This window comes from Camelus bactrianus, chromosome 13 (genome assembly GCF_048773025.1).
Source record: "Camelus bactrianus isolate YW-2024 breed Bactrian camel chromosome 13, ASM4877302v1, whole genome shotgun sequence".
NCBI lineage: Eukaryota > Metazoa > Chordata > Mammalia > Artiodactyla > Camelidae > Camelus > Camelus bactrianus.
In genome coordinates, this window is record NC_133551.1 from 65,795,133 (window position 1) to 65,821,305 (window position 26,173).

Sequence of the window (26,173 nt, forward strand, 5' to 3'; positions counted from 1 at the left end):
AATGCCCAGCATGTACTTTACATGTATTACCTCATACGGTCTTCATAATAACCCTTTGAGGCAGGCATAATGTTATCCCCATTTTATTTGAGAGAAAATTGAGGAATAGAGAGGTGGAGTGATTTGTGGTGAGCATCCAGATAGTAAAGAGTGGAGCCACGACTCAGACATGTGTCACTCTGCCTCCAAAGTCTGTGACCGTCAGAGAGTCTTAACCTATTTAACTATGCAACACCAGGAGACCTTGATAAAGGTATATTAAAAAAATAATGACACAGAGGGAAGGTGGTGGGGGTGACAAGAAGGAAAATGATGATGTTGATGATGATACAATGCAATGATAAATATCAAGCAATTACTATGTACCAAACACGGTACTAAGCACTTTTTATTAATTATCTTTAATTTGATCTCTATAACATGTATTACAGCACAGTGGTTCAGAAGATACCCTTTGAAGTTAAACATATCTGGGTTTCAGTCTCACCTTTACCATTACTAACTTGACCTTGGGCTAGTTATGTCACTCCCCTGAGTCCCAGCCTGGCACGTGGTCAGCATTCAGTAAGTGGTTATTATTACCAACCCAATGAGATACATATTAATATCAATACCTCTATTTTACAGATAAGAAAACTGAGGCTCAAAGGGTTAAGGAATTGCACTGGATCATAAAATCTAAGAATAGGACTGATGCTTTCACATAGCTCCAAGATCTTTATCCACGTTGGCTCTGCCTTGGTACGGAGCTCAAGAATGAGCAGCTCTCCCTCGTCCCCATATAGTTTATTGGTGGCACCTAGGGATCTCAGCGTAGCTTCAGGGGAACGAACTGTGATACCCCCAAATCTAGAAGGAAACAGCTGCAAGTAGATCCTGGCAACTTTTACACAGTATGGTGTTCTAGGCTCCACAGACCAGCAGCCCCTCTCCCAGACCTCTCTGTAAATATTAACATTAACATTAATGTCCTGTCCATCTCTCTGTTTTGCTTGTGTCGGTACATTTTGTTTTTCTACAAAAGAAGTCAATATCTTTATTTTTTCATTAGCCACTAATGTGGGAGACTCTGCTGATCCATACAGATTGTCTCTGCTCACACCTATTAGAAATTTTAAAGCCATGTTTCTGGCAGCAAGTGGCAGCTAAAGAATTAGACCAGCTGCAGGAAATTAAATTGGCTGAACTTTCCCCTTTGGCATGGCTGTTTGGATTTCTGTTCTCTCCTACCTCCCTAAGCCTGGTTTTTCCTAAAACTTCAACCTAATGACTCAAGGAACACCTGCCCCTGCAATGGCCTCATTGTCAGTGGGCAAAGAGGTACATGGCCTGAGTAATTTCTGTGACTTTCTCTAAAAGGAGCATGTTTATCAGAATGGATTGTGACAATGCAAAATCACTTGTGAAGGAATGACCTTGTGCTCAGTGAGCTGAACTGGAAAAGAGAGCAAGAGAGACTCCAAGGGGAAAGGGGCTCAGACATGAGCCAGAAAAAGTTATTGTCAGACAATTCTGGAATGAAGAGGTTGGAAAGGTCTTCAGTTCAGGAACTGGAATTCCACTCATAAACCAACTCCACTTAACTGATAGTAACTTCCTGGAGCACCACAATGAGAAAGATATAGAGACTGAGCCCAGGCCAGCATGAAAAATACTGTCGTGATCAATTATTGATGTCTGTCTGGGCTCGGGGAAGGGGAACAGAGGGATGTGTGACATATGTTTGCCCTCCCTGAATTAATCCTTCCTTCTCACTTTACAGGAAGGATAAATGAAGCCCAGAGTTGACAATCAACTTGTCCAAAGCCACATAGCGAGTCAGTGGCAGAATCGATCCTGTGACCCAGGCATTGCTCTTCCCACAGAGACATGCAGCAGGAATGCAAATAAGAGAGGAGAGCTTTTCTCAGTGGAAAAGTAGGCTTAAATCCCTATCAGCAATGTAAGGGAAATGAGCACTGAATCAGGATACAGAAGGCTTATGTTCTTGCACAAGCTCTGTGATGTGGGGAAGAACACTTAGCCTCTTGGGGACTCAGATTCCTTATCTGGAAATTGGTAGGGGAAATGGATTAAATGCTCTCTAAGAGATATTTTAGGTTTATGGTCTCGTGATACCTTAGAGTAACTGAAGAGATGTCTTACAAATCGGTAAGGATATGGAATGGAATACACATGATCACAATGGCTTGGAGTGTGCGTCAGCACTCCAGCACCTGGACAGCTCCTCATTCCTATGCTCGCCGTCGGTAGTGGGCAGGGGTGGGGAAAAGTCCCAGTCCTGCATCCCAGTGTCAGGAGGCATCAAAGAGGAACTCGGGTCTCATATGTGACTACTCTGTCATACTTCAAGACCAAACCTAGCACAGCAAGGCTGAGGAGACAGCTAGCATCACAGATCCCACCTAACTCCTTCCCTCCTTGCTGATCCTGTTGCCCTGGAAACAAGTTTGCTCCAGGGACAAGCTAGGGGGAGAGATAAAATTTCAGGTGACAGCAGAGCCAGCCCTCTCCCTCCTTGTTCCCTCATGCCTCATTCTCTTGAACTACAATCCTCTACCCAGTTCAATAAACAGCGACTGGGGGCTTTTTATGCATAAACACAGAGCTAGGCCCCATGGGGAAAGACAGAAAGATCTGGTCCTTTCCCTTAAAGAGTGTATAATTCCAGAGGAAGAGATGGACATCTGCATAACTAAAAATAAAAGGGAGGGTTGGATAATGCCATTATTGAGGCAAATAATCTCCCAAGGGAGAAGGAAAGCTTCTGGATGTGTGGGGGAAGGTTTTATCACTCTTTCTTCTACACTCCTTCAGAACTCTCCATAGCATCAAGACCATGCTCCCAGGCATGCTTGGCTGAAAGGGCTGCCCCCCCTCACTTGACGGTGGGCTCCTTGAGGGCAGGAACTATGTTTACAACCTGTTTTACTTCCAGATGGCCAAGCACAGGGTTTTGCACATATTAGGAATTTGAAAGAAAAAAAAAAGAAAGGATGAGCCAAATCATTTCTACTGGATTCCACACATTCCTTGATGGCAGAGGTCGTGTCCAGTGACTGTTTGATGTCATGTGGTAGAAACAATCAGACAGATATGGGTTTAATTTTAGACCACACTAGCTGTGTGACCTTGGATGTATTGCTGAAACTCTCAGGATGAGTTTTCCCATTTGGAAAATAGTGACAACAGGACTGAACTCATAGGATTACTGTCTGGATTAAACACCAAGCTGTGCATTAAGTGGCTGCACAGTGTCTGACCCATAGCAGGCCCTCGGCAAATGTTAGCATCCTTCCTCTCTTCTCTGTATCCCTCTCCGTTTAGTACCTAGTGAGGGGTTTTAGCCAGATCAGGCGTGCAACAAAGGTGTGCAGAACACCAAGGGAAGCTACTGATGATTTCATCCCTTATAAACAGGCAACAGTTAACCTCTGCTCATATCACTTCAGGGGTTTATTCTGGGAGCAAGTGAGTTTGGGGGATCTTTGTTTAAATTGATAAAAAAAAATGTTGTTGTCATTTCTCTAAGCCATGGAGAGTCATTTAAGGTGGTGGTTCAGGTATGCTTGGAACAGAAAGTGCTGAGAAGCTGGTTACCCTGAAGCCCTAGATCCTGGGGCAAGGGGTCCTCTTAGAGGTACCTTGACCTTGTGGATGTTGGTCCCATTCATGCTGCCACTCCTGTCGATGAGAAAGATAAACTCCCCATGGGTCTTTCTCAAGTTCGGCTGGACTGACTGGAGGTCAGGACAGAAGTTGAGCATGATGACGGAATGGTGGGGGATGTCCTTGTGGAGACGTTTCCGGATGATTTCTGTCTGGAGAAGAAAGGAAGATTCTCACTTGGGCATTCACGGGGTCCAGAGCTACTGCTGGGGGCTGGTCCCCCATGACTCGCCATGTTTTGTCAGGATCCCACTCATCCTCTGTGTGAAAGACTTCTAGGCTGGCTGTACCTGGCTCCTCGGCGAGGCATTCACAGGCTGCAGCAGCAACGTGGACTTTGGAGGCAGAAAGAACTGGGTTTGGATCCCAGCTCTTTCACCGTCCAGCTGTGTGCTCTTGGGCAAGCCTCTCCTCTGGGTTGGTTTCTTATTTGTAAAATGGGGCAAATAATATCCACTTCTCAGGGGGTTCTGGGGATGCACTGAGCTGGCACACAAATGGGAAGGCGCTGGCACCCACGCAGACCTTGTGTTGGATACTGATTTCTTTCCCTTTCACACCCAGTGCATAAGCCACTCTCCGGCTCATCTTAGCCGTGAACTTGGGGTTTCCCTAGTTTACTGATTCTCTCCCCACTGATAACTTCCTACTCATTCTTCAGATTTTACCTCTTTGGAAAACCTGCCCCCATCTTCCCGGTGGGCTTAATTATCTAGTTTCCTCATCCCTGGGGTGAGGACCAGAGTACCTACGTCACCAAGTTGTATGGACCAAACGCAATGCTTGTGAGGCCCGCTGGCCAGCAGAGTAATTGTGTCTAAACCGCAGCCATCGTTGCTCTTGCCACTGTTGTTTGCCGTGGGGTCCCAGGCGCTTCTCTCACTGCCAGCTTTTGCCCACACCTCTGTCTCCCCTCTAGCTCGTGCGCTGCTTGAAGGCCGGTCGTGCTTGAGTCTCTTGCACCTCCAGGGCTTAACATAGAGCCTGGCACAAACATGGGCTCAGGAAACATTAAAGGGAGGAAGCACCATGGTCCTCTGTCTTCTCATGTGTTCTCTTAGCTGGCCCTGCCACGTGGCTGCTTGAACTGTCCTTGAGTCTCCCGGTCACTCGGCACCAAATCTCATTTCCTCTGTCCTCACTCTGCCGCCCAATCTCTCCACCCCGACTGTCTCTGTCTCTTTATCTGATGGTCCCTGCGTGTACGTGTCTCTCTTTGTTTTTCCGTTTCTGTCTATGCGGGTCCCTCCTCCAGTTCAATGGATGACATCATCACCTGCCCAGGTGTTCACACTAAAGACCTGGGACTTGCCCTTGACTCCTGTCTTTTCCTCACCCCACACATCTGCTCCTTCAGCCGAGACTGCAGGTTCTGCAGCTAAGGTATCCTGAACTTGTCCTCTTCTCTCTGTCCCCACTGCAGTAACTCAAGTTCAAGACTATATAGCATCTCTTGCCTGGACCTTTGCAACAGCCTCTTACTGGCCCCTTTCCTCTACTTTGATCTCCCCATGGTCCATTCTACTGCGAGCAGGCAGTGTGATCATTCTGGTTATTCCTTTGCTTAAGCAATAGTTTCCCCCCATAAATTGCAGCAGGGCTTATGAAGCCCTCTATGGCCTGACTCCTGCCTACCTGTTCATCTCATGTTTGCTCTATATTTCAGCCACACTGAACACCTCTCTGTTTTCCATACATGTCACCATTATTGTGCCTCCTGTTCTATGCACGTTCTTCCAGTGCTTGACAGCCTGCCAGCTCACGTTCTCACACAGGCTCTCTCTAAAAACCTGGCTAACCGGCACCCCATGCTGATCACTCATTATCTTATCATCCTGTTTCATGTCTTTTACGTCCCCAGCCCTCTCCAAACTGATCTTGCTCATGTGTTTCCTTCTCGTCTGTCTCCCAGTGCTAGAATGTAAGCTCCAGGAGGAGAGGATGTGTCGTTTTCAGCCTTGTCTCCCCAGTGCCTAGACCAGAGCCTGACATCTATTGGGCACTTAGTGTTTGTTGAATGAATAAATGAGAGAATGAATCTGTGTGGATCTCTTTGTCTGCTGCTGGCCTGTGTGCACATCACTTTTTTTTCAGTCTCTTTATATGTCTCTGCTTCTCTCTGCATCTCCATTTCTTGTAATGGTGTCTCCCTCTGTGTCATTTGCCCCCTCTTTGCTAAATCACAGGTTTTGACAGCTCATCCCACTGACTCTTCCTGATTGATATCTGCCTTCTGGATGCCCCTCTCTCTCCCTGGCGAGGGATTGTGCCCTCCCTCCCACATGGAATCCTTTGCCAAAAGCCATTGCCCAATCTGGCTGTCTTGATGACAGAGCCCAAGGCAGAAATGCCCACATCTGGCAATGATAGGAGCCTGATTTTTGCCTCTCTGAGGGGTGGGGTGGGGCGCCTGGCTGAGGATTTTTCTGATGTCTCCTCAAGCTGCCATTATCTAATTACAATAAACTCATCACTTCTTAGCAGCAGCGGGTTGATGGCTGTCATCCCTGGGGCTCACGAGAATACCGGGTATTTGCATAACCAACCCAAGGTGGCAAATTAATTCTCATTTGCTTCAGCGGTCCCAGAGCTAATTGATTTAAGGCTTGGCAGGCAGGCCTGGGAGGCTCATTGCCGACCCCCCTCGCCCACATGCTGTAGTTCTCAGAGCTCAGTGGCACCCCTGGCATTGCCACCCCCCACTATGAGAACCTGGCTCCAGCCTCTTCTCCCAGCTGACTCGTCTGGGTGGGTGAGGGGGCACCTCTGGGAGGGAAGGTGTTTCCAGTGGGGTCTCTAATGAGGGGATGATATGATGGAAATTGAGCCACCTACACCTCCTCTTCTCCATCTCCCCGACCCTCCACCAAGCAGGTGCTTCCAGTGGGATCTCTACCAATGGGGATGATGTTAGCTATAAGCCGTCTACACATTCCTGTCTGCTCCCCCTGTGCCACCGTCCTCCGCCAGTCAGGCCAACAGGAACAGGAGAGCCTCTTAAATCCGGCACAACTGTCCCACATGAGCTTAGCCTTGTCATCAAAGCCAGCTCCCAGAGAACAGTCGTCCCCTTTCCCCAGATCACCAGTTATTTTGGGTGCTAAACTTCAGTTTTCCCATCTAAAAGGGGAGACAATAAAAAGAAATGTGTCATGATGCTTAAGCATACCTTGGCCCTCAGCTCGGTGTACAGGGCCATGAGCAGGAGAGAGACTGCGGGGCCAGCTTGTGGCTGGGGCTCAGTGTCCTCCTACCCGCTTTCCCACCCCCAGCCCCCTGCTCATGGTCTCCTTAGCCTTTAACTTCACGGGGGGGGGGGAGCAGGCAGAGGGAAAGGAGCTTTCCTGGCTCTGCCTTTATTCTTTACATAATAGCAAGCAAAGATCCCAGAGGAAGGAAGAGCAAGAGACCCATTCAGCAGGTGGGGAGAGGGAAGCTCAGGAGTAGAGATGGAGCTGAGAGGGGAGGGCTAGGCCCTTGGCTCTAGGGTCCTGGGGACCTCTTAGGGGTGGATGAGCCTGGAGAAGACCCAGGGTGTTTCTGCCACCAGCCTAGAATTTTGCCTGCTTTAGGCACCTTGGGGGCACGAGGAGAAGGTAACCTGGCAAGAGGTGGGAGAAAAGTGCCAGGGTGACTCATGCATCTGAAAGTCCACTTTCCCTCTGCCCCGCGGTGCCCCAGCCCCTTGAGGAAACCTCAACAAGAATCTACCACCATCTTGCTGTGCGACCTCGGGAGGTCACCCCTCCCCCACCTCAGGCTCAGTCTCCTCGTTGGTCCAGGGAAGACCAGGCCCCCAAGGCCACCCCAGTTCCACCACCACTGATCTGCTTGTCACCCTCACCTTTCGCTCTGCGCTGCTGTACTTCTTCATGCCTTTAATGAAATCCGTTCTTCCCTTCAAGTGCTGGTCAAACTCGCCCAGGGTCATGTCCCCTTTCTCCATCAAAACATGTGGCATGTGGGGCTCTGCAGAGACGAGATCAACTTTTGGCACTTGTCCTAGGTTGAGGGGCAGTTTTCACAGTGGGGAGGACTCCCAGGTGGAAGAGGAGGATGGAATCCCTGGCTGCTTGAAGGAGTGTGAGGCCATGAGAAGTCTATTAGCTGGAAGGCAGGCGAGCTTAGTGGCTGTGATTCACTGCTCCTCCCTGGGCCTCAATTTACCTAGCTGTAAAATGGGATTGGTTCTGGGCTTTCTGATCTTTTTACATGTTGCTATTCTATGAATTCTTTTATTTTTATTTTAGATGTTCAAAAATTTTAGTTGTTGTTTTTTTGGGGGGGTAGGGGGAGGTAATTAGGTTTATCTATTTATTTATTACAGAGATACTGGGGATTGAACTCAGGACCTCACGCATGCTAAGCACACACACTACCACTGAGATATACCCTCCCTCTATGAATTCTTAAAAAGACAAAAGAGTTGCTCCTTGAAGTTTCAGAGCTGCCAGGGTCTCATTGAGCTTAGGGTTTCAAAGATCTTCTGTTCAGCTGGCCTAGGGGCCAAGTGCACCACTGGGTAGATGAGACCCTGAAGCCTCAGGAGCTAGAATTGGGGCAGGAGACACTCAGTTTTGTCATTTAGAGATAAGTTTCCCAAGAGGCAAGCAGTGGGCCTCCTTCCCTCTGCCATGTACCTCCACCCTCTCATTGGCTGTGGGCGAGGGGCCCCTTGTCTGTGCCCCACAGGCTCAGCACCTTCTCCCTCCCACAGGCAACCCGGGGGCCCCGCCCATCACACAGTACCGCTGGGGTGGATGAGGATCTCCACGGGCCGGTCGAAGGTGTGCCTGTTGGCCAAGGTGATAATGATGCTCTTGGCTGAGCGAGCGGACGGGGCGGCATCGGCTCGGATCTCGTGGGTGGGACTCTCCACCCCTGAGTGGCACAGAAAGGTGGGATAGGCTCAGGAGTCCCTGGAGAAACAGGGGCTCGTGGGGGACCCTGGGACCCAGGCCAGAGATGGCTAGCACTCCAGCCCCATGAGGGGCTCCTGACCTGCTGTGTAACCATGGATAGGCCTCCTCAATTTCCCCATCTGCAAATTGGAGGCTTAGATAGAGGGGGTCTAATGGTCTTTCCTGCTGATCTCAGGATCCAGTGTGGGGGGGTGTCAAAGGAGTTGCTTCCTCATAGGGCACAGAAGGATAGAAAGAGCTCCACGCTCTATCAGTGGGCACTTGTAAGTGTCTGTTGTGTTGGAAGGTTGTGTAACTCACTGACAAGAAACCACACCCTAGTGTCCTTTTAAAACCTTGGCTGGGTGGCAGAGGGGAGCCATCAGAACCATGGTTCTTGACTCTGGCTGCACATTAGAATCACTCGGGAGCTTCTAATGTTCCAATGCCCGGGAAGTACCCCAGACCAATGTCATCAGAAGCTCTGGGGTGGGATCTAGGTGGCAGGACTTGGAAGCTCCCAGGTGATTCTACTATGCAAGGGGAGGACCAGGAAGCAATTTTATGGCTTCTTGGAGAGAACGGAAGACTGCCACGCCCCCACAGACATTTCACCAAGGAAGCCATTGAGGTAGAGGTGGGGACAGCCTTGAAACCTGTCCGTGGGAGGGGCTCATCTTGGGCTGCATGATGGGGAGTGGGAAATAGGGGTCCATAAGCTTTATGAGCTTAAGATCATCTTCCCTCTGGGCCTGCTGGCTTCCCTGTCCTCCCCTTCTTCTCCCAACCCTGGGGCCTTGCATCTTCTTTCCAGCCCCATCCTGGTCTGAGCGGCCCCCTCTCACCTGCAAGCAGGCACGGCCCACGGATCTCCAGCTGGAAGCTGAACTCGTATTCCATGGGGTTGGACACCTCGGTGTCCAGAAGAGTCGCCAGACACAGCTTGTTCCAGGAGTCCAGGGTCCGAGTGCCAAAGCAATGCCTATCTTTGCTGGGAAGGGGGCGGCAAGGAGGGGGAGAAGGAAGAGGCAGCCAGGGCCAAGCAGAGGGCCAGAATGAGAAGACATGGAGAAAACAGCAAGCCCCAGGCAGCCCAGCCCAGAGGAGCTTAGGAGCTTCCTCCCACGCCAGACCCTTACCTCCCACTCAGCCTGACTGCAGGGAGCGCCTGGATTCAGACCTAAGGTATTGCTGCCTAGGATGGATGGGCCAGGTACCAGGCACAGGGCTCCATGGCATTTGCTCCCATTGTTCTCGCCATGCCCCCAGCAGAAGGCATCAGAGCCCCCAGCTCCCTCATCTCCCACGTGGTGAAACCGAGGCTCAGCAAGAAGACGCTGCTGGCCCAAGTTCCCACCATCAGGACTTAGCAGAGTGGGTGTCCTCACCCAGGTCTGTCTGGCTTGGTGGTGGAAGCTGGTGCTACATCACATCCCTTCTGGAACTCCTGCTCTGTCTCTGCAAGCTGGGGGACCCTTGCATAAGCCACTTCTCTGCGTCTTGGTTTTCTTATCCATTAAGTGGGGATGATAATGACACGGCTTTCTTGAGTGAGTGCTTAGCAAAGTGTCTGTCCTTTGCTGAAAGCTCGCATTTCTGGTCCTCCTGCTGTGTCATCCCTCACCCTGTCTCTGATCCTGCTCTAGTCTCCTCCCCTCCACGGGCACGCCCATCTGAGGTCTTTGATACACGTCCTGAATACGCACGTATCGTTGTAAAACACGTGGTGATGTTTGATTGTGAACGTGTTTCTTTTCTTTTTTTTTTTTTTGTGAATGTGTTGTGAACTGAAAAGATTGCATTGTATTATGAATCTCACTCAGTTGCTTTTCTTTCTTTCACTCAGTGTTGTGTTTTTAGGCTCTGTCCACGTGGCTGTCTGTGAACCAAAATCTCTGCTGCTGACGCGGTATGGCTTGGGGGCATCTGTTATAGGGTTCTTATTTGTTCCTGCCTCTACCTCCCTGGGTCCACAGATACCACCACCACGAAGATCCTCATCTGTGCTCCCTTTTTGGACGTATGGAAGGATTTCTCTGGGATCCCTGGGTCAAAGGGCACATGCCGTGTATTGACAGATTGCTTTCCAGGGTGACTGGGCCAGTTTCTACTTCCACTAGCAGTGAATAAGAGTTTCTGTCTCCCCTCATCCTCACTAACACTTGTTATTATCTACCTTTCTTATTCTTACTCATGTCACTCTATCTGAGCAACTTTGAGATTCACTGGAATTTGATGCAGGCATCTCCCAAGAGCATCTCTGTTAATTCCACCTGCTGGAACGGGCAGGTAAGCTTATTAGGGCCACCTCAGGGGCACGAGGGCCTCCCAAGCCTCTTGTTCCTTGATCCCCTGAGGTCTTGAATGTCCCAAGATCTGCTAGGTTCTGCCTCTCAAATGCACCAGGCTTGACGCCTATGGTGGCATTTACAAAGATGACACATGAGCTGGTGTTCCCCGGTGTGAGATTGGCTAGTACCACCAGCTTCTCTGTTGCGCCAACAAGTGTCCTCACCCTAGGCTTTGAGGTCCTACATAGTCTGACTCTCCAACACCCTGCTGACCTCTCTCCTTCCTTCTCCCACTCAGCTATAGTCACACCAAGCCCATTGCTGCCTCAGGGCCTTTGCACTTACTGCCCTTTCTGCCCCCTGCCCAGAATGTTCTTTCTCCAGAATATTTCCATGGCTTGCTCCCTTCATTCAGATCAGGCCTCAAATGTTGCCTAAGCCCTGTCTATTCTAGCTAAAAATTGCACCCACCCCACTGTATCCTGCCATGGCTCAGCCCTCAGCTGAAATGTCACTCCTCAGAAAAGCCTGGCCTGGCCTCTGGATCCCCCTGTTTGGGTCCCTCTTTTATACTCTTAGCCAATGAACTTCTCCTTCATTGCACTTTTCACATAATTAATCATGCATGCAAATTCAGTTGGCTAATGATATTTCCCACCAAGTTCAGAAAAGGCAGGAACCACGTGGGTCTTGGGTCCTCTGTGTCCCTAACACCCACTGCAGTGTCTAGCACATAGTAGGCACTCCAAAAACACCTCTTGAGTGCATTAAAGACTCAAGCCTGGAAATTCTGATCCTCAGCTGTCCAAATCCCAGCACTTCTGACTGATACCAACACAGGGCATTTCAGAGAGATCATTAAGTGCTCTAAAAATGAGCAGGGCACAGTTTGAGACGGCCACTAAAGAGCTCAGTCTTGCCTTTATTCCTTATCTTCCCCGCCCCGCACACCCCTGACTTCCCTGTACTGCTCACCCAGGGCTCTTGTCCGGGCAGGGGATCCTTACCCTTGGGCCTGCTGGCTGGAGAGGCCGGTGCTCTCAGTGCGGAACTGGGGCACCATCGGGGCGCAGACAGCAGGCAGCAGAACCCGCACGGCCCCACTGGGCAGTGTCGGGAGCTCCGAGGAGGTGCTGACAAAGATGGTGACGTTCTCCATAGGAGCGATGGTCCCCAGGTTGACCACAAACAGGATCCGCTCCAAATCCTCATCCAAAGCCACCTTTCCTGGTGTGCAGGAATGAGGGATGATTGAAACTCCCTCTTGCAGAATGTTTCCTAAGTGCCAGGCCTGGAGTCAGGGGCTGTGACTGCATGATGGCTCATCCCCTCTAAGCATGCTGCGTGTGAGGTTTGAGAGCCTGTTTTGCCGATGGGAAAACAGGCTCAGCGTGGAGATGCAACTTGCTCAAGGTTAGGCAGCAAATAACTGATTCGTTGAGCCAGGATCTGAACCTCTGTGGGGCTGATGCCAGGCCTGTGTAGTTTCCATTGTGCCCTACAGGGAGGGGGAGACTGGGACCCACAGGCCCCCCACAGAGGGTCACATCTCCATCTGCAGACTCTACTTCAAGCATCCCTGTATCCAAGATCCATGCTCTCTCTTCTTATCTGAAAGACCCATCCCTCGTTCCTTCTTAGTCCTTCTTACCCACCCATTCAACCCTCCACAAAAGCTTCCCTGGTCCCATATGGACCCCTCTTTCCCTCCACTGTTGTTATCTGGACCACTTTTGGTACTATCAGCCTCCTCTCATGGTCGCTCCTAGGCATGTCCTAGCTATTCTTTCAGGCTAAGAGAAGTCCTAAAATCTTGGGGGCAACTTCGCATCTTACACATCATAAGCATTCACTAAAGAGATTCTTGAACTTCTCGATGTTCAGGTGAAGAAACTTCACCTCTATCACAGATCCAATGGTAAGACTCTCTTACATGATATTCGGTCTGGATTCAAGCCTGGCTCTGCCACTAACATGCTGTGTGACCTTGGGCCAATCACTCACCCTCTCTGAGCCTCTGTATCCGCAACAGCAGATATCAGTGGCCATGCTTCGAGTACTTACTCCGTACCTGGGACTATGATGAGTGTTTGGCCTGAATGCTCTTTGCTGAGATGCGGATGTGTATGATTAATAGTAACATTTCACAGATGAGGTTTGATTTCTTATCTCACACGGGTTGCAAGCAACAGGATTGGGAGTCAAACCCTGGTGTGACTCATTCCACAGCCTCTGAGCTCAAATGACATGCTATTCTGTTCTTTAGAGATATCTTAAGAACCCTTCTCTTGCCTCCTTTGATCTTTGCCACTCTTTCCAAGTGAGAAGAGAAACAACCATCTCTATTGTACAGACAGTAAGGTGAGGTTCAGAGAGGTTAGTTACTGGCCTGCAGTCACACAGGATTCCTGTCTCTTACCTTGTCCCACGGCTGCCCTTTTAGTCCGCCTGAGACTCCAGCCATGCCCAGGCCCTGCCAAGCCGCACTGGCCTTACCTGTGACAGTTGCCGCTCGGATTCGGGTGGCATCAAAGTGGCCGCTCTCCATCTTGGCTTTGTCCTTGATCTGTACCGTCACGACACGGTCAGCTATGACCGCCTCAAAGCCGATCACCGTGGTGTACTCATCCAGTGGGTATACAAAGAGGCCTGTCAGAGCAGGGCCCAGCATTGCAGGGTGCCGCAGCCCCCTCTGCAGGCCCCACCCCTGGGAAGGAACCCAAGCCTTTGGTATTTCAGATGGACAGACGGCCTGCTCATGGCCCCGGGGCTGGGCAGGATAAGGACAGAAGGCAGGCTCTGTGGAGCTGTGGGACAGCTGGAAAGGGACAGCTGCTCCCCTGTCCCAGCCAACGCTTACTATGTAGGCCTGGGAGGCCGGCATGGCCAGGGCTTCCAATTTTTCAAGAGAGAGTGGAAATCTGGATTTTCATGTGACCTGTGGTGTGGATGTATTAAGACATCTCTGTGTGGTGGTTTGCCACCCTTGGTGCCCGTGACCTGGGGCTTTGGAGGAATAAGACTAGGATAGGGTTCTAATCCTGGCCCTGACCCCTTCCCCAGCCCAGTGACCTTGGATTAGATATTTAGCATTTCTAAGCCTCACAGCCTCTTCTGTAGGATGGGGATAATAGAGACAAACTCAGGGTCATCATGAAAATGAGAATAATGGCCACCATGATGTCCCCCATGGTGTGTGTCCTACATTTTGATATCTCAGTGCTTCTCAAACTTTAATATGGTGAGCTCGCCCCAAACTCCAGCTTCCCATCCCTCTGAGCCTCAGTTTCCTCATCTATAAAATGGGACGACTGGTTCTTTCTGTACATGGAAAGCCAAAAGATTGTCCTAAAGCTGTTCAGTAATTTAGTCTCCATGGATCCCACTTTAAGCCACCTTCTCTAGGTTTCCTTAAATAGTGAAACAGAGTCATTTGCTTTGCCCAGATTTCTGCGGGGAGGAAACTTTCCCCTGCAAGTTCCTCTTGGGAACTGAAATGGTTTTAGAAGCTCAGATCAGGCTGCAGGGTGGTGCCCTGGGCCATGAAGTCTGGGGATCAGGAGGCCCCCATCACTGTGCATGAGACGGGATCCCAACCATAACAAGCTTTTAAACAGAACCCTCCTGGCCAGCCTTCCCATAACCCCTTTCCTTAAGTGCAAAGAGAAGCGTGTGGTTTACGAACGACTGCTGCAGGTGAATGTCCGTCCACGCTCCTGACTGCCTGCTCGGATGGTGCATATTTGCAGACTGGTTTTCATTCCACGCCGCCCTTCCTCATGCATTACCTCATCTGCTCCTCTGGCAAGCCCAGGCACAGGAGCATCCTGATGTCGAGAGGGATAGTGGCTGCCCCAAGGTCACGGGGACAACAGCCACGCCTAGGACCGGGAGCTCCTGGCTTCCACTGAGTCTGGACACCTCTCTTACTGTGAACTGGGCGTGTCTTCTGGAACATATGTAGGGTTGGGACTGTTGGCTGGGGCTGAGCCCAAGCCTGGGTTCAAATCCTGACCCAACTTGCTATCAGCTTTAAGACCTGCAGGGCGGAAATGGGATTCCTATTTTGCATGTAAGGAAACTGAGACTCAGAGGGGTGACATGACTTGCCCGATTCCTATCGGTTAATACTTGTGAGGATGGGGATTCAACATGGGGGAGGGGGTGGCCCCAGGGAAGCCCAACAGGCGTCCTCACCCTGGAAGGGCTGGGCTTCTAGGTTGCCATAGGTGAGGGAGGCGGTGAGACCCAGGGCGTAACCGCTGACAAAGGAGGTGACATCGGATGCAGTGAGGGGCAGGGCTGCCCCTGTGATCTGGTTCAGCAGACCGGGCATCTCGCTGGCTACTCAGCCTTCAGGGTCTGCAAGAGACAGGAAGGCAGGAAGTGCGGAGAGGTCCCCCCATCCCTCTCCCACTCGGTTCTCCCACTTCAGCCCCCACGGGTGGTCAGAGAATCATTCTCACCATCTTCATGAAGGTGACCCACGATGACTCTCACCCACCTCTGAGAAGAGAAGGACTAGTAATCCCATTTCTTTCCGTGTCATAGTAGAGAAACTGAGGTGGAAGACATGTGACCCTCCTGGACTCACTCAGCAGGTGGGAGCACAGCCAGGGTCAAAGCCCAAGCAAGCTAACGTCCACCTAGGATTCTCCCCAAGGACAGGGCTCTCCTAGCTCCGGAGGTGAGTCCAGGGATGTGGGCTCTGACCCCATCCCTTTGTCGTTCCCATAATCTCTGAGCCGTGGATGCTTCCCCGGCAAAGTCAGAGGACTGGAATAGCTCACCAAGTCCCTCCTTCTCTGACTTCAGTGCATCAACCCACTACGGCCAACACTTGGGGTGTAAGGGGAGAGAAGCACCTTCCACACAAGATACCAAAGTGAAGGGAACCACCACCCCTCCAGGGGTGCAGGCCAAAAGCCCGAGCCATGCCTGATACCACCCCCCCCACCCCCCACCCACACACTATTGCCAAAGACCAAGACCTATCTCTGGAAAAACCCTGGCATCCATCCATGCCTTTCCTTCTCTGCCACCAGCATCCTTGTCCCAGTCGCTGCCGTCTCTGCGTGGACCACAGCTCTTAACTGGCCTCTTGAATCTACTCCTTCCCACGCCATCCCCTGTGACCCATTCTCTACCCAGTGGCCAGAATGATCAGACCCACACACAAAGTGGACAGGCCTGTTTCACCCTTGCCACCTTCGCTCCCACGCCAGTGGTTTCCCATTCATCCTAGGATAGAGACCAAAACCCTTAAGATTTTGGCCTAGGGCCCTGTGTGGTCTGGCCCCGCTGGCCTCTCCAGCTCATCTGTCACCATGTTCCCAAACACACTTTGTGGGCCTCCCAGCTTCCATTCCATCCCTCAGATGTGTCCTGTGCTCTCTCCCTCCTTGGTACTTGCCCTGCTTTACCTGGAAGGCCCACCCCATGACCCACTTGTAAACTAGTAACCTCCTACTGTCCTTCAGGGTCAACTCAGGTCCCCTTCTCAGGGAAGCCAGTCCACCCATGCCCAGTGTCCTTCGTCTGCCTCTCACAGAGCCAAGTTCCTCCCCCTCAGAGGACTTCCATTAGTTTGTAGGGACACATCTTGTTTCTGTGAGATTCCTTTATTCATGTCCACCATCCCCTTTGGAGTGCTTGCTTCTGAAGGCTCTGTCTGTTTTCGCTTCCCGTGACAACCTCAGTGCTGACTGAATAAACCAGAGAATGGGCGACTGTCACCATTCCAACACCAAGGACTTCATAGCACTTCCCAGGGCCTGGTATCCATTCTCAGTGAGATTCCTGACAGCCTCCCAGGCCATCACGTACTCTAGAGAGGTGGGGGTGGGGGTGGGGGTGGGGAGTGGGAAGCAAAGTCAAACAAAGGAGTATAAACTTGTGGTCAGATTCTCTCTGGGGTTTCCTCTGGGCGGTGTGCGCGCCAGGCAAAGCTGCCGTGGGCCGGCAGCCTGCTGCCATGTATTCGCAAGGCTATTCACTGAGCGCTGACTACTCTGCCTTTTCTCCGCGAAGGGAACTCCCCAAGCTAGGATGCTAGGATCCTCAGGATCTCCAGGTGCTCCTGCCCCCTCTGCAGGGCCAGCGTGTCTTTTAGAAAAAATTTTTAGCTTTATTTTTAATTTTTGTAGGGGTGGGGAGGTAATTAGACTATTTATTTTAATGGAGGTACTGGGGATTGAACCCAGGACCTCGGGCATGCTAAGCACGCAGTCTACCGCTCAGTTATACCCTCCCTACTGCAAGCGGTGTCTTTTTAATTATTTTCTTCCGGTGGCTCTGGCCCAGACTGCTCTCAGCCCTGGCTTATCTGCAGCGGACTGACTGACGGCAGGTGGCAGATAAGGAGCCAGGAGGGAGCTGCTGTATCCCCAGCTGCCTCCTCTCAGGAGTTCAGTGTCTCTGGGCCCCAACCAAAGCCTGGCTACTCCCAGGGGGCAGGACTAGCTGGCAAAGCTCATTTCCTGACAGAGCCACGTCTCCTGCCATCCACACTCCCGCCCTCCTCCTCCTCAGCCCGGTTCACTCCCGTCTAGAATACTGACGTGGGCACCCAGATGCGTGATGAACCTGGACTTCAGCTTCAGTTCACCCTGGGGTGGAGTTTTGCCAAGGGTCATCCCACTCTGCCCTTGTGCCCAGCCAGGCTTCCTGAGGTGGCCCCTCACCCAGGGAGTGGGGCTTGGGGGAGTGATGCTGATAACACAGACAGACTCGCTCAGAACTGACTCTTTAACGACATCAGCCCCCTTGGGAAGAGTAAACTTGCGATTCTTCAGGGCCTCATCCATGCATATTTGTCATCAATTCATCCAGCATTGATAAGCATCTACTGTATTCCCAGACCCTGAATTAGTGACTGGGGATTCAAAGATAAGACACAGCTCCATCCTTAAGGAACTTTCAAGCCAGAGGCAGAGGAGCTGGGGAGTAGGGGAAGACAATAGGAACAGCAGCTGGAATTCGGTGAAGATTGAAAATGTGTCGGGCACATGTATTATCTCATTTAATTCTCACACCTTATGAAGTGTCTTGTTCTGCAGATGAGGACATTGAGGCCTCAGAGAGATGTGTTTGGCTTTGCACATGACTGCGAGGTGCCCGGAGGACAGCGGGTACCATGGGTATGTGGGGGACTTTCTCCTGGAGGAAGCCAGGGGCATCCCTGTGAGAGATGGGGACCAGAGCAAGTCTGCTGCGTATCCTCCCTCCAGCCGTCCCACCCCGGGCCTCCAGGGGCTTCCGGCCACAGGAAACACCCAGGAGAGACCTAGGAAGCCACCAGCATTGTCCCTAGGACGGGGGGAGAAGCCAGGCTCAACCTCAGGGAACAGTGTGGTGTGAGCAGCTCTGAGGTGTCAGGGTCAACAATTTCTAGGTGTTTACCCACTTCACCTCCTTCCCGATTGGCCAGACCACCTGCCTTTGCCCAGGTCCTTGACTTTGGGGATGCAAAATCTGGAAAATGGGCTGGTGAGGAGAGAGAAAACAGAAAGGGCAGACTGGCAGGGCTGCTAGACCTTAGAGCAGCCACGGAGAGAATGGGCCAGGCTTGAGGGGAGGGCAGGAAAGACGTTTTTAAGAAGGGCTGCCCTGAGTTACAAGCTTGGTTCCATTTATTGTTCTTTAAAAGGCACAAAGAAGGCTTCAAGTTATGCAGGGTGTTGGACTGTGTTTCTTTGTTCTTTGAGAATTAGGTTTATTTATTTGTTTACTTTTAGAGGAGGTGCTGGGGATTGAACTGAGGACTTTTGCATGCTAAGCATGCACTCTACCACCCTCACCCCCTTGGACTGTTTCTTTGAAAGAGATGCTATGCTGAACCTGAGTCCAGAGAGGTCGATGCAGATTAAAGGAGGTTCCCCATGTGACTGTTAATACCAAGACTGTTTCTGACGGTCTAGAACCCAAATGATTGCTGTCCTTCAAGCAGGTCTCTTTGGAGCCAGACAAGCCTGGAGTTGAATCCCAGTGGATAACGTACTACCTCACTCACCCTGAGGGAGTCACTTTAATCTCTGAATATTCCTCTCTTGTCTATAAAGCCGGGTGAGTGGAGGGGCCAACATTTCCCATCTCTTAGGCACTTGGAAGATTAAATTGAATAATGTGTATAAAGTATCCAGTACAGTGCCTGGCACATAGTAGGTACTCATAAATATTTATAAAGTGAAAGTAAATGAATGGATGAATGAATGAATGCTGGCAGCCTTCCCAGGACACTGACCTTTAGGGGTCACCTAGGTGCAGGAGACAGTGGAGAACAAGGCAGATGTAGATACAAACTAATGGAGACAGAGTCAGTAAGGCTGCAAGCCAGCAGACTCATAGCCTGACTCCTTGCCACCTCCACTGCTGCCACATTTTGTCCCCCTCCAGTCTAGTCCCAGTGGAGCAGCCAGAGCGAGCCTTTGCTGACATGGATCCGGTCATGTGACTCTACAGCTCAACCCCCTGCCAGCTCCCCATGCCTCTCAAGACCCCCCGATCTAGGCTCCACGCCCGTTTCCTTTCTGATTTCCCCACTGGTGACTCTGCTGTCACTCTTCTCCTGCTGTAGGGTTTTGCACTGGCTGTTCCTGCTTTCAGGAATGCTCTTCCCCGGGTATCCATGTCAATTGCTCCCTCATTCTTTCAAGTCACTCAATTGGCACCTTCTCGGGGAGGCCTATCCTTATACTGTGTATTTTTTGAATCATTTCCTTTTTAAAATTTTTAATTTTGATTTTTTACTTTGAGGGGAGGTAATTTTATTTATTTATTTATTTATGTTTTTAATGGAGGTACTGGGGATTGAACCTAGGACCTCGTGCATGTTAAGCACGTGCCCTACCACTGAGCTATCCCCTCCCCCTCTTAATACTGTATTTCAACTTGCAACCTGTTCCCCCACCTCCACTTCCAACCCTTCATCCTGCTCTTTTACTTTTCCCACAGCACATAGTACTCACACACTCTCTGTAAAGTATTTATTATGTTTATTACCTATTATCTGTCTCCCCTCCACAAGGGCAGGGATTGGGGACCTGATATGTCCCAAGTGCCTTGAATAGTGCTGGCACTATTAGTAGGTGGTCAATAAATATCGTTGAGGGAATGGATATGTATAATCAGAATGGAAAGCAGCCCCAAGGAAGATGTTGGAGCTCAATCCATCATTTAGGTTCTCATCCTCGTGTCTATCAGTCTGGGTCCCAAATACACCCTCCCCAACAGTGCATAGGTGCCATCTATCTTTGAGCAGACCATCGGCCCATAGGGATGCTCTGTTCTTCTGTGCCCCTGAGCCTGCCCCTGGCCATCTTCCTCCTCTCCAAACCTCCCACTGTGCCTTCTGCAAACCACCACTCGGCAGATTCCCTGAGATTCTTTCTGTGTCCCTGCCCGAGGACCTGCTCCCCCTGCTTCCACGAGAGGCTGCCTATTCCTTGCCCCTCCAGGTTGGGAAGCTGATGCCTTTCAAGTACCACCCTTCTGCTTTGTCGCTTGCCATCTTCAAGGTCCTGATAACACTCTCCTTTAAGCCCACCTGGCTCCCGGCTTCTCTGTTCTCTGAGCGCTGCCATCACCTGGGGTGACTTCAACATCCATAGGAATGGGACACCCAACTCCCTGGGCTCTTCTCCCCCAACTCCCACATCTCAGTAACCTTTGCTGCCCCTCCCATTTCCACTCGTTCCTTGAACTTGAGACGCCGCCCATGATCGCTCCATCTTCAAAACCTGAGTCACTCAGACACTTAGATTGCTCTTAAAATCGCAGCCTCTCAATACTCCCTGGCTTTCTTTTCTTGCTTGTTTTTTCCTTAACAGTTACCACCATCCGATAGACTATATATTCTTGTTTATCTTGTTTGACGCATCTCCCCAGCTCTCTAGATGGAGTATAATCCCCAGCGAGGGCAAGGATTTTGTTCTAGTTTGTTTACTGCTCCATCTGCTACCCACAGAATAGCATCAGGGGATAGTAGATGCCCCGTACATATTTATTGATTAGATGTCATGTCATTCCCAGTATTTCGCATGTACAATTGGGCAGCACTCATCAGAGGTAAGTACACTTACTGTCCCTGTGTTATAGAAGAAAATACCAAAGCTCAGAGAGGTGAGGTAACTTACCCAAGGCCACCCAGCCAGTAGGTGATGGGGCTGGGAGTTAACCCGAGCAGAAGGACCAGAGCCCATTTCCTTCACCACAAGGCTACACTGTCTCCTGCACTAAGCTTCCTCCCAAGCGTTGACACTTCTGCCCAAATGCTCTCCTGAAATCCTCCTCTGTTCTCCATCTCTACTGCTGCTGCCTCGTTGCTGTCTCCTGGACCACCCTACCATCCCCTACCTGGTCCTTCAGTCTCCAGACTGTTTCCCTTCTGGTCCTCTCCGTCAATCCATGTGAGTGCGTGTGTGCACAGACAACCCCCAACACACACCCACACACATCTGCCCACGAGCCTCCCTTTCTCCTGAGCTTAATGTCTCCCCATTGCTTTGGTCCAACTGGGCAAGTTAAACTCTCAGCATGGCATTCAAAGCTCTTCCCCAGCAGCTCCTCATCTCTGTCCAGTGTCACCTCCTGCCACGTCCTGCATGTTTACTGCCCTCCAAACACACTGACCTTCTCACCATGCCCTGAACAGGTCAGGCTCTTCCCCACCCTTGAGCCTTTTCCTGTAATGATCATTGCCTTCTTCTCTGCCTTTCAAAGTCCTAGTCACCATTCAAGACCCAGTTCCACTGTCACCTCCTCCCTGAAGCCTTCCCTGACACCCCACTCCATCAGACACGCCCTCCTTGGGGCCTCCCCAGCCTTTGGGCGCGTGTCTGTCACATGGCACATCACGAAGCGCTGTGACTGCCTTTGTGTGATGGCTTGTCTCCCCCACCCAGCTGTAAGCGCTGCAAGAACAAGGGGCACACCCCCTCCTTTGCTGTGTCCTGTCTCCCTGCAAGGACTCAGGTCAGAGGAGGGATTCTACATGGAGGCACCCACCAGGGTCCAGTGCCTCGCGGTCTTCACTAGCGCTCACACGCACCCTCACTTCACAGGTAGGGAAGCTGGTGGGGAGGGGGTCCTGATAGCCAGGATAGCGCAGCTGGTGAGTGGTCAGGCTGGTTCCTCCAAAGCCTGGACTTTCCCTTCCCCAGCTGCTTCTGGGGCCATGCCGGGCACGGACGGAAGGGGGGACGGGGAGGGGGACGGGGGACCAGGACCCTGGTGAACTGGGGCTGTGGGCACCGGGGACACTGGGCTTCCTCGCTTCTGATGCCTTCAAGGTGCTGCTGTGCTCCTGTCCCCCACGCACCCTCCAGATGCCTCTGGGGAGGCCTGTAGCCTGGGCCCCAGTTTGTCCTGGAACAGCCCGAGTGCAATGTTCTCGGCTGAGAACAGAGGCTGGGCTGACAGGGGCCTGCCGCAGGCGCAGTGTGACTTCATTTAGATGAGATGCAGAAAGGATGTGCAGGCGAGGCAGCAAGGACGAGAGTGCCAGGCCCTGCCTGTCTTCAGTCGTCACAACAGGAGTGGAGATGCCTGCATCAGGGGTCCTGGGGGCAAGGACTGGGGCCTCACGCTTCCCTTGCCAGGAGATGTTTACTTTTCAAGAGACTGAAGAAGTGGAAACTTGCTTATGGGGCAGCCCCCAGGTCCCAGGACCTAGAGTACTGCCAGGGGATAGGCTCCTTGGATGGCCATTTTCTGGGGGCTCTGGGCCAATTACTTGCTGGGCTCTACCACGTACATACTGTGTGACCTTGAGAAAGTTACTTAACCTTTTTGTGTCTTAGCTTCTGCATCTATCAAAAGAGACCATAATGGTGCCCACTCCTAGGAAATTGGGAGGAGAAGGAGAAAATGCCTGTCATGTGAGTGGGCGGGAAGCGGGCGGGTCCTGATGGGGCTAGGGGCTCCTCTCCTCTGCCCTCCTCCATCAGCCCTCCCTGAGAGGGCCACTTCCTGGGCTGGGTTGACCCCCACACATACTGGCAAGTTGGGAAGGTCCTGGGGTGTCTGCTGAAGGGCCCACCTCAGTAGCTCCCCTGATTCTGCCCTTGGAGCTGAACTCTGCCCCGTGGCAGCATGGTGGGCCTCCTCCCTCCAACCGGAAAGCCTTTCTGAAAGCCTTTCACCCTCCTGCTGGTCAGCTTCCCACAGATGGTGTCCACAGAGTCAGAGGCCTCCGGCTGAGTGATCTCGGCCAGGCCTGGGCGAGGTGCAGACGGTAAGCCAACCAAGCAATTCTGGCCTTACCCGCCTCAACTCACCTGGGTCTGGGGGTCCTCATCCTTTTCCCTGTCGCCGACCCTTGTAGGAAGTCCATGCTTTCATGCCGTCACTGCGAGCCTGTCCTCCAAGGACCACCCCACCCACAGACCAACACTGACACTTCCACGAAAGTGGGGGCAGAGTCGATGGGTTCTCTGGATCCCATCTGACTGTTCTAAGCTTCTAGAATTCTGGGGCTCTCAAATTCTGTTCTCCTTTCTCTAAACTTCCCCCACCTCTTGGGTTCATATCCAGCCAATGTGAGTCAACAAACCCATACTTCTGATACCCTCTCCCCTCACCTTATTCATCCCGTGCTCCACCGGTTAAGACCCCTTCCTTTGCTTTCAAACAGGCCTGACTTTTCCTGGTTCCATATCTCTTCTGAGTCTGCTGATTCTGCCAAGACTGCCATCCCCACCTCAAATTCCTCCTCAAGAGGAGACTTTACCCATCCTTCAAGGCCAAGCTCAAATGCCACCACCTTCCTGTAGCCTTCTCAGGGTCCTGTGCTGAATAGGAAGATCCTCCCACCAGCACAGTCTCTCACATTAGCCATCTCATTGTCCATGTGTTGTGTGTCCTTTTGAGAACTGTATGTGCGTGGGATACTGTGCTGGGCCTGGGCCACACAGGTGGAACAGGCAGGCAAGGACTCCACCCGCCCCAGCTCACGGCAAGAACTCTCTCTCCCCAGTGTCTGGCCCACAGTCGGCGCTAAACAATGAACTGAATTAATGTGTGGTCTGTGCTCCATGTGTCTCATAAATGAATGAGTGAGTGAGTGAGTGAGTGAGTGAATGACAAGCATGGATGTGTCAGTGGTGGGAAGAAGCCTTCGCTGTGGGTTCATTAAAAGAAACAAATAGTAGAGGAAATCCTTCTATTTTAACCCAAAGCCTGTAGGATTCCATCTCAGAGATGGTGCCTTCTGGGTGGGGAGCCGGGGGGACAATCAGAACAGAAAATGCGCAGGCGTCTCGGTGCTAAGTGTCCCTGTGCTGTCCGAGGGACCTGGAGTGCAGCCAGTCTGGATGCCCGAGACAGTCAGCCCTGCGTGTGGCTGAGACCCAAGCCGCCCACGGCTTCCGAGGCCTCTAGTTAAGAGGATGCATCTGGACCTGCTGAGGGAGGGAGAAAGAGGCATATCCAAAATTCCAGGTAGGTGAGGGCTGTCTGTAGGGTTACTGGTAATAGACTTTGTTGAGGGAGGAGGATAATAGCTCAGTGGTAGAGCACGTGCTTAGCATGCGCGGGGTCCTGGGTTCGATCCCCAGTATCTCCATTTTCAAAAAAAGACCCGTCTTTGTCGTATGACATTAGGGGGAGGGTGCTTTAAATACACATAAGTGGTGCTGGCTGGCAGGTGGATGGAAGCCTGTTCCCTGGGGGTCCAGTCATGTTCCAGCACTGGCAGCTCTGCCCACGGAGGCTCACTCAGAAAATGAGCCCCCCCCAACTGCTGGGAAAACTAGACTCCATTTACACATATTCAGTTTCTGCCCAACTTTCCCAGGGCACATTTGCAAGGTGAGCTCCCCTGGCTAAGCTGCCAGCATCCCTGTGGCCCTGTCAAAAGGCACTAAATGATTCTCCAAATTCTAATTCGAAAAGATACATGCATACCAATGTTCATAGCTGCACTATTTACAATAGCCAAGGCATGGGAACAACCTAAATATCCATCCACAGATGACTGGATAAAGAAGAGATGGTATATATAGGCAATGGAATACTACTCAGCCATAAAGAAAGAATGAAATAATGACATTTGCAGCAACATGGATGGACCTAGAGATGCTCATACTAAGTGAAGTAAGTCAGGTAAAGACAAATATCATATGATATCACTTATATGTGGAATCTAAAAAATGATACAAATAAACTTACTTGCAAAACAAAACAAAAGTCAAGACATAGAAAACAAACTTAGGGTTACCAGAGGGAAAAGTGAGGGGGGAGGGATAAATTAGGAGTTTAAGATTAACAGATGCAAACTGCTATATATAAAATAGATAAACAACAAAGTCCTACTGTAAATTCAGGGAACTATATTCAATCTTATAATAATCTATAATGAAAAGAATATGAAAAAGAATATATGTATTATATATAACTGAATATATATAGAGAATATATATATGGAATATATATATATATAAAACTGAATCATTATGCTGTATACCAGAAACTAACACAACATTGTAAATCAACTATACTTCAATAAAAACAATTTTAAAACAAATCAGTAAGTAAATGGATTCTCCGTATGGCTTCAGCCTCATCCATGTCCCCGCCTCCAGCCCGTCGCTCCCTGACTACAGAGAAGCTCATGCGATGATGGCACAGAGGGAAGCTTGCTTAGATCCTCCTGGCAGACCTTTCTCCTCTAGAGCTGCGCTCTTGCCTTGGAGGCTCCTAGGGAACTGTCCCTGGGGATCTTGAGTTGTACCCTCTTCAGACACCTCTAAGTGAAATGACAGACTCGGAGGCTAATTCTTGCTTCTGGAACCTGTCTTTCCTCCTCGGGATCCAACACTTCCTCACTGGATACAGCTTTGAAATTCAATCTCACCCTCTGCAGAATGGACATGTAAAGTGGTCGCTTACTTCCCGGAGTAACTGTGAGGGTCACAAGTGAGATACTTACTGCACATGCAGTGCTCACCCCAGGGTCTTGTCCTCAATATTTGACGTCTGCCTGCATGTCCTTTTCTCTTTGGGACTTCCTCCTCGTCTTACTCTCCCACCAGCTTGGACTGCATCTGGGCACCTGCATTTTTTGGGCATTTCCTCATGGTGGCCATGGCCACACACAGCCCCGGGACCTGCCATCCAGTCCCCCCAGAGACCGCCTTTCCCAGGGCGCCCCACCTAGGGGTTGGCTGAAGAATATATTCATCGCCTTGGCCTCCCTCTGAGGTCTAAGGTCAGTTTATGCCGAGCTGCAAGGCTGCACCCCCCCACACACTGTCCCCTCAGATGGCACAGAGAGGCTGTGTAAGCTGATGCTACTGGATAGGTGGTCAAGGCCCC

The 26,173-nt window shown here is 51.0% G+C and overlaps 1 protein-coding gene across 1 annotated transcript in view; it reads right to left on the reverse strand.

The window, feature by feature from the left end:
- Positions 1–15,197, reverse strand: part of VWA5B1 (von Willebrand factor A domain containing 5B1) — a 36,315-nt gene extending 21,118 nt beyond the window's left edge. The window contains exons 1-7 of the mRNA XM_074377820.1: positions 15,059–15,197; positions 13,358–13,510; positions 11,869–12,139; positions 9,416–9,561; positions 8,419–8,550; positions 7,514–7,638; positions 3,645–3,821 (exon numbers count right to left, since the gene is read on the reverse strand). Coding sequence (XP_074233921.1) covers positions 3,645–3,821; positions 7,514–7,638; positions 8,419–8,550; positions 9,416–9,561; positions 11,869–12,139; positions 13,358–13,510; positions 15,059–15,197 — 1,143 coding nt within the window. The remainder of the gene's footprint in view (positions 1–3,644; positions 3,822–7,513; positions 7,639–8,418; positions 8,551–9,415; positions 9,562–11,868; positions 12,140–13,357; positions 13,511–15,058) is intronic.
- Positions 15,198–26,173: the final 10,976 nt, after the last annotated feature.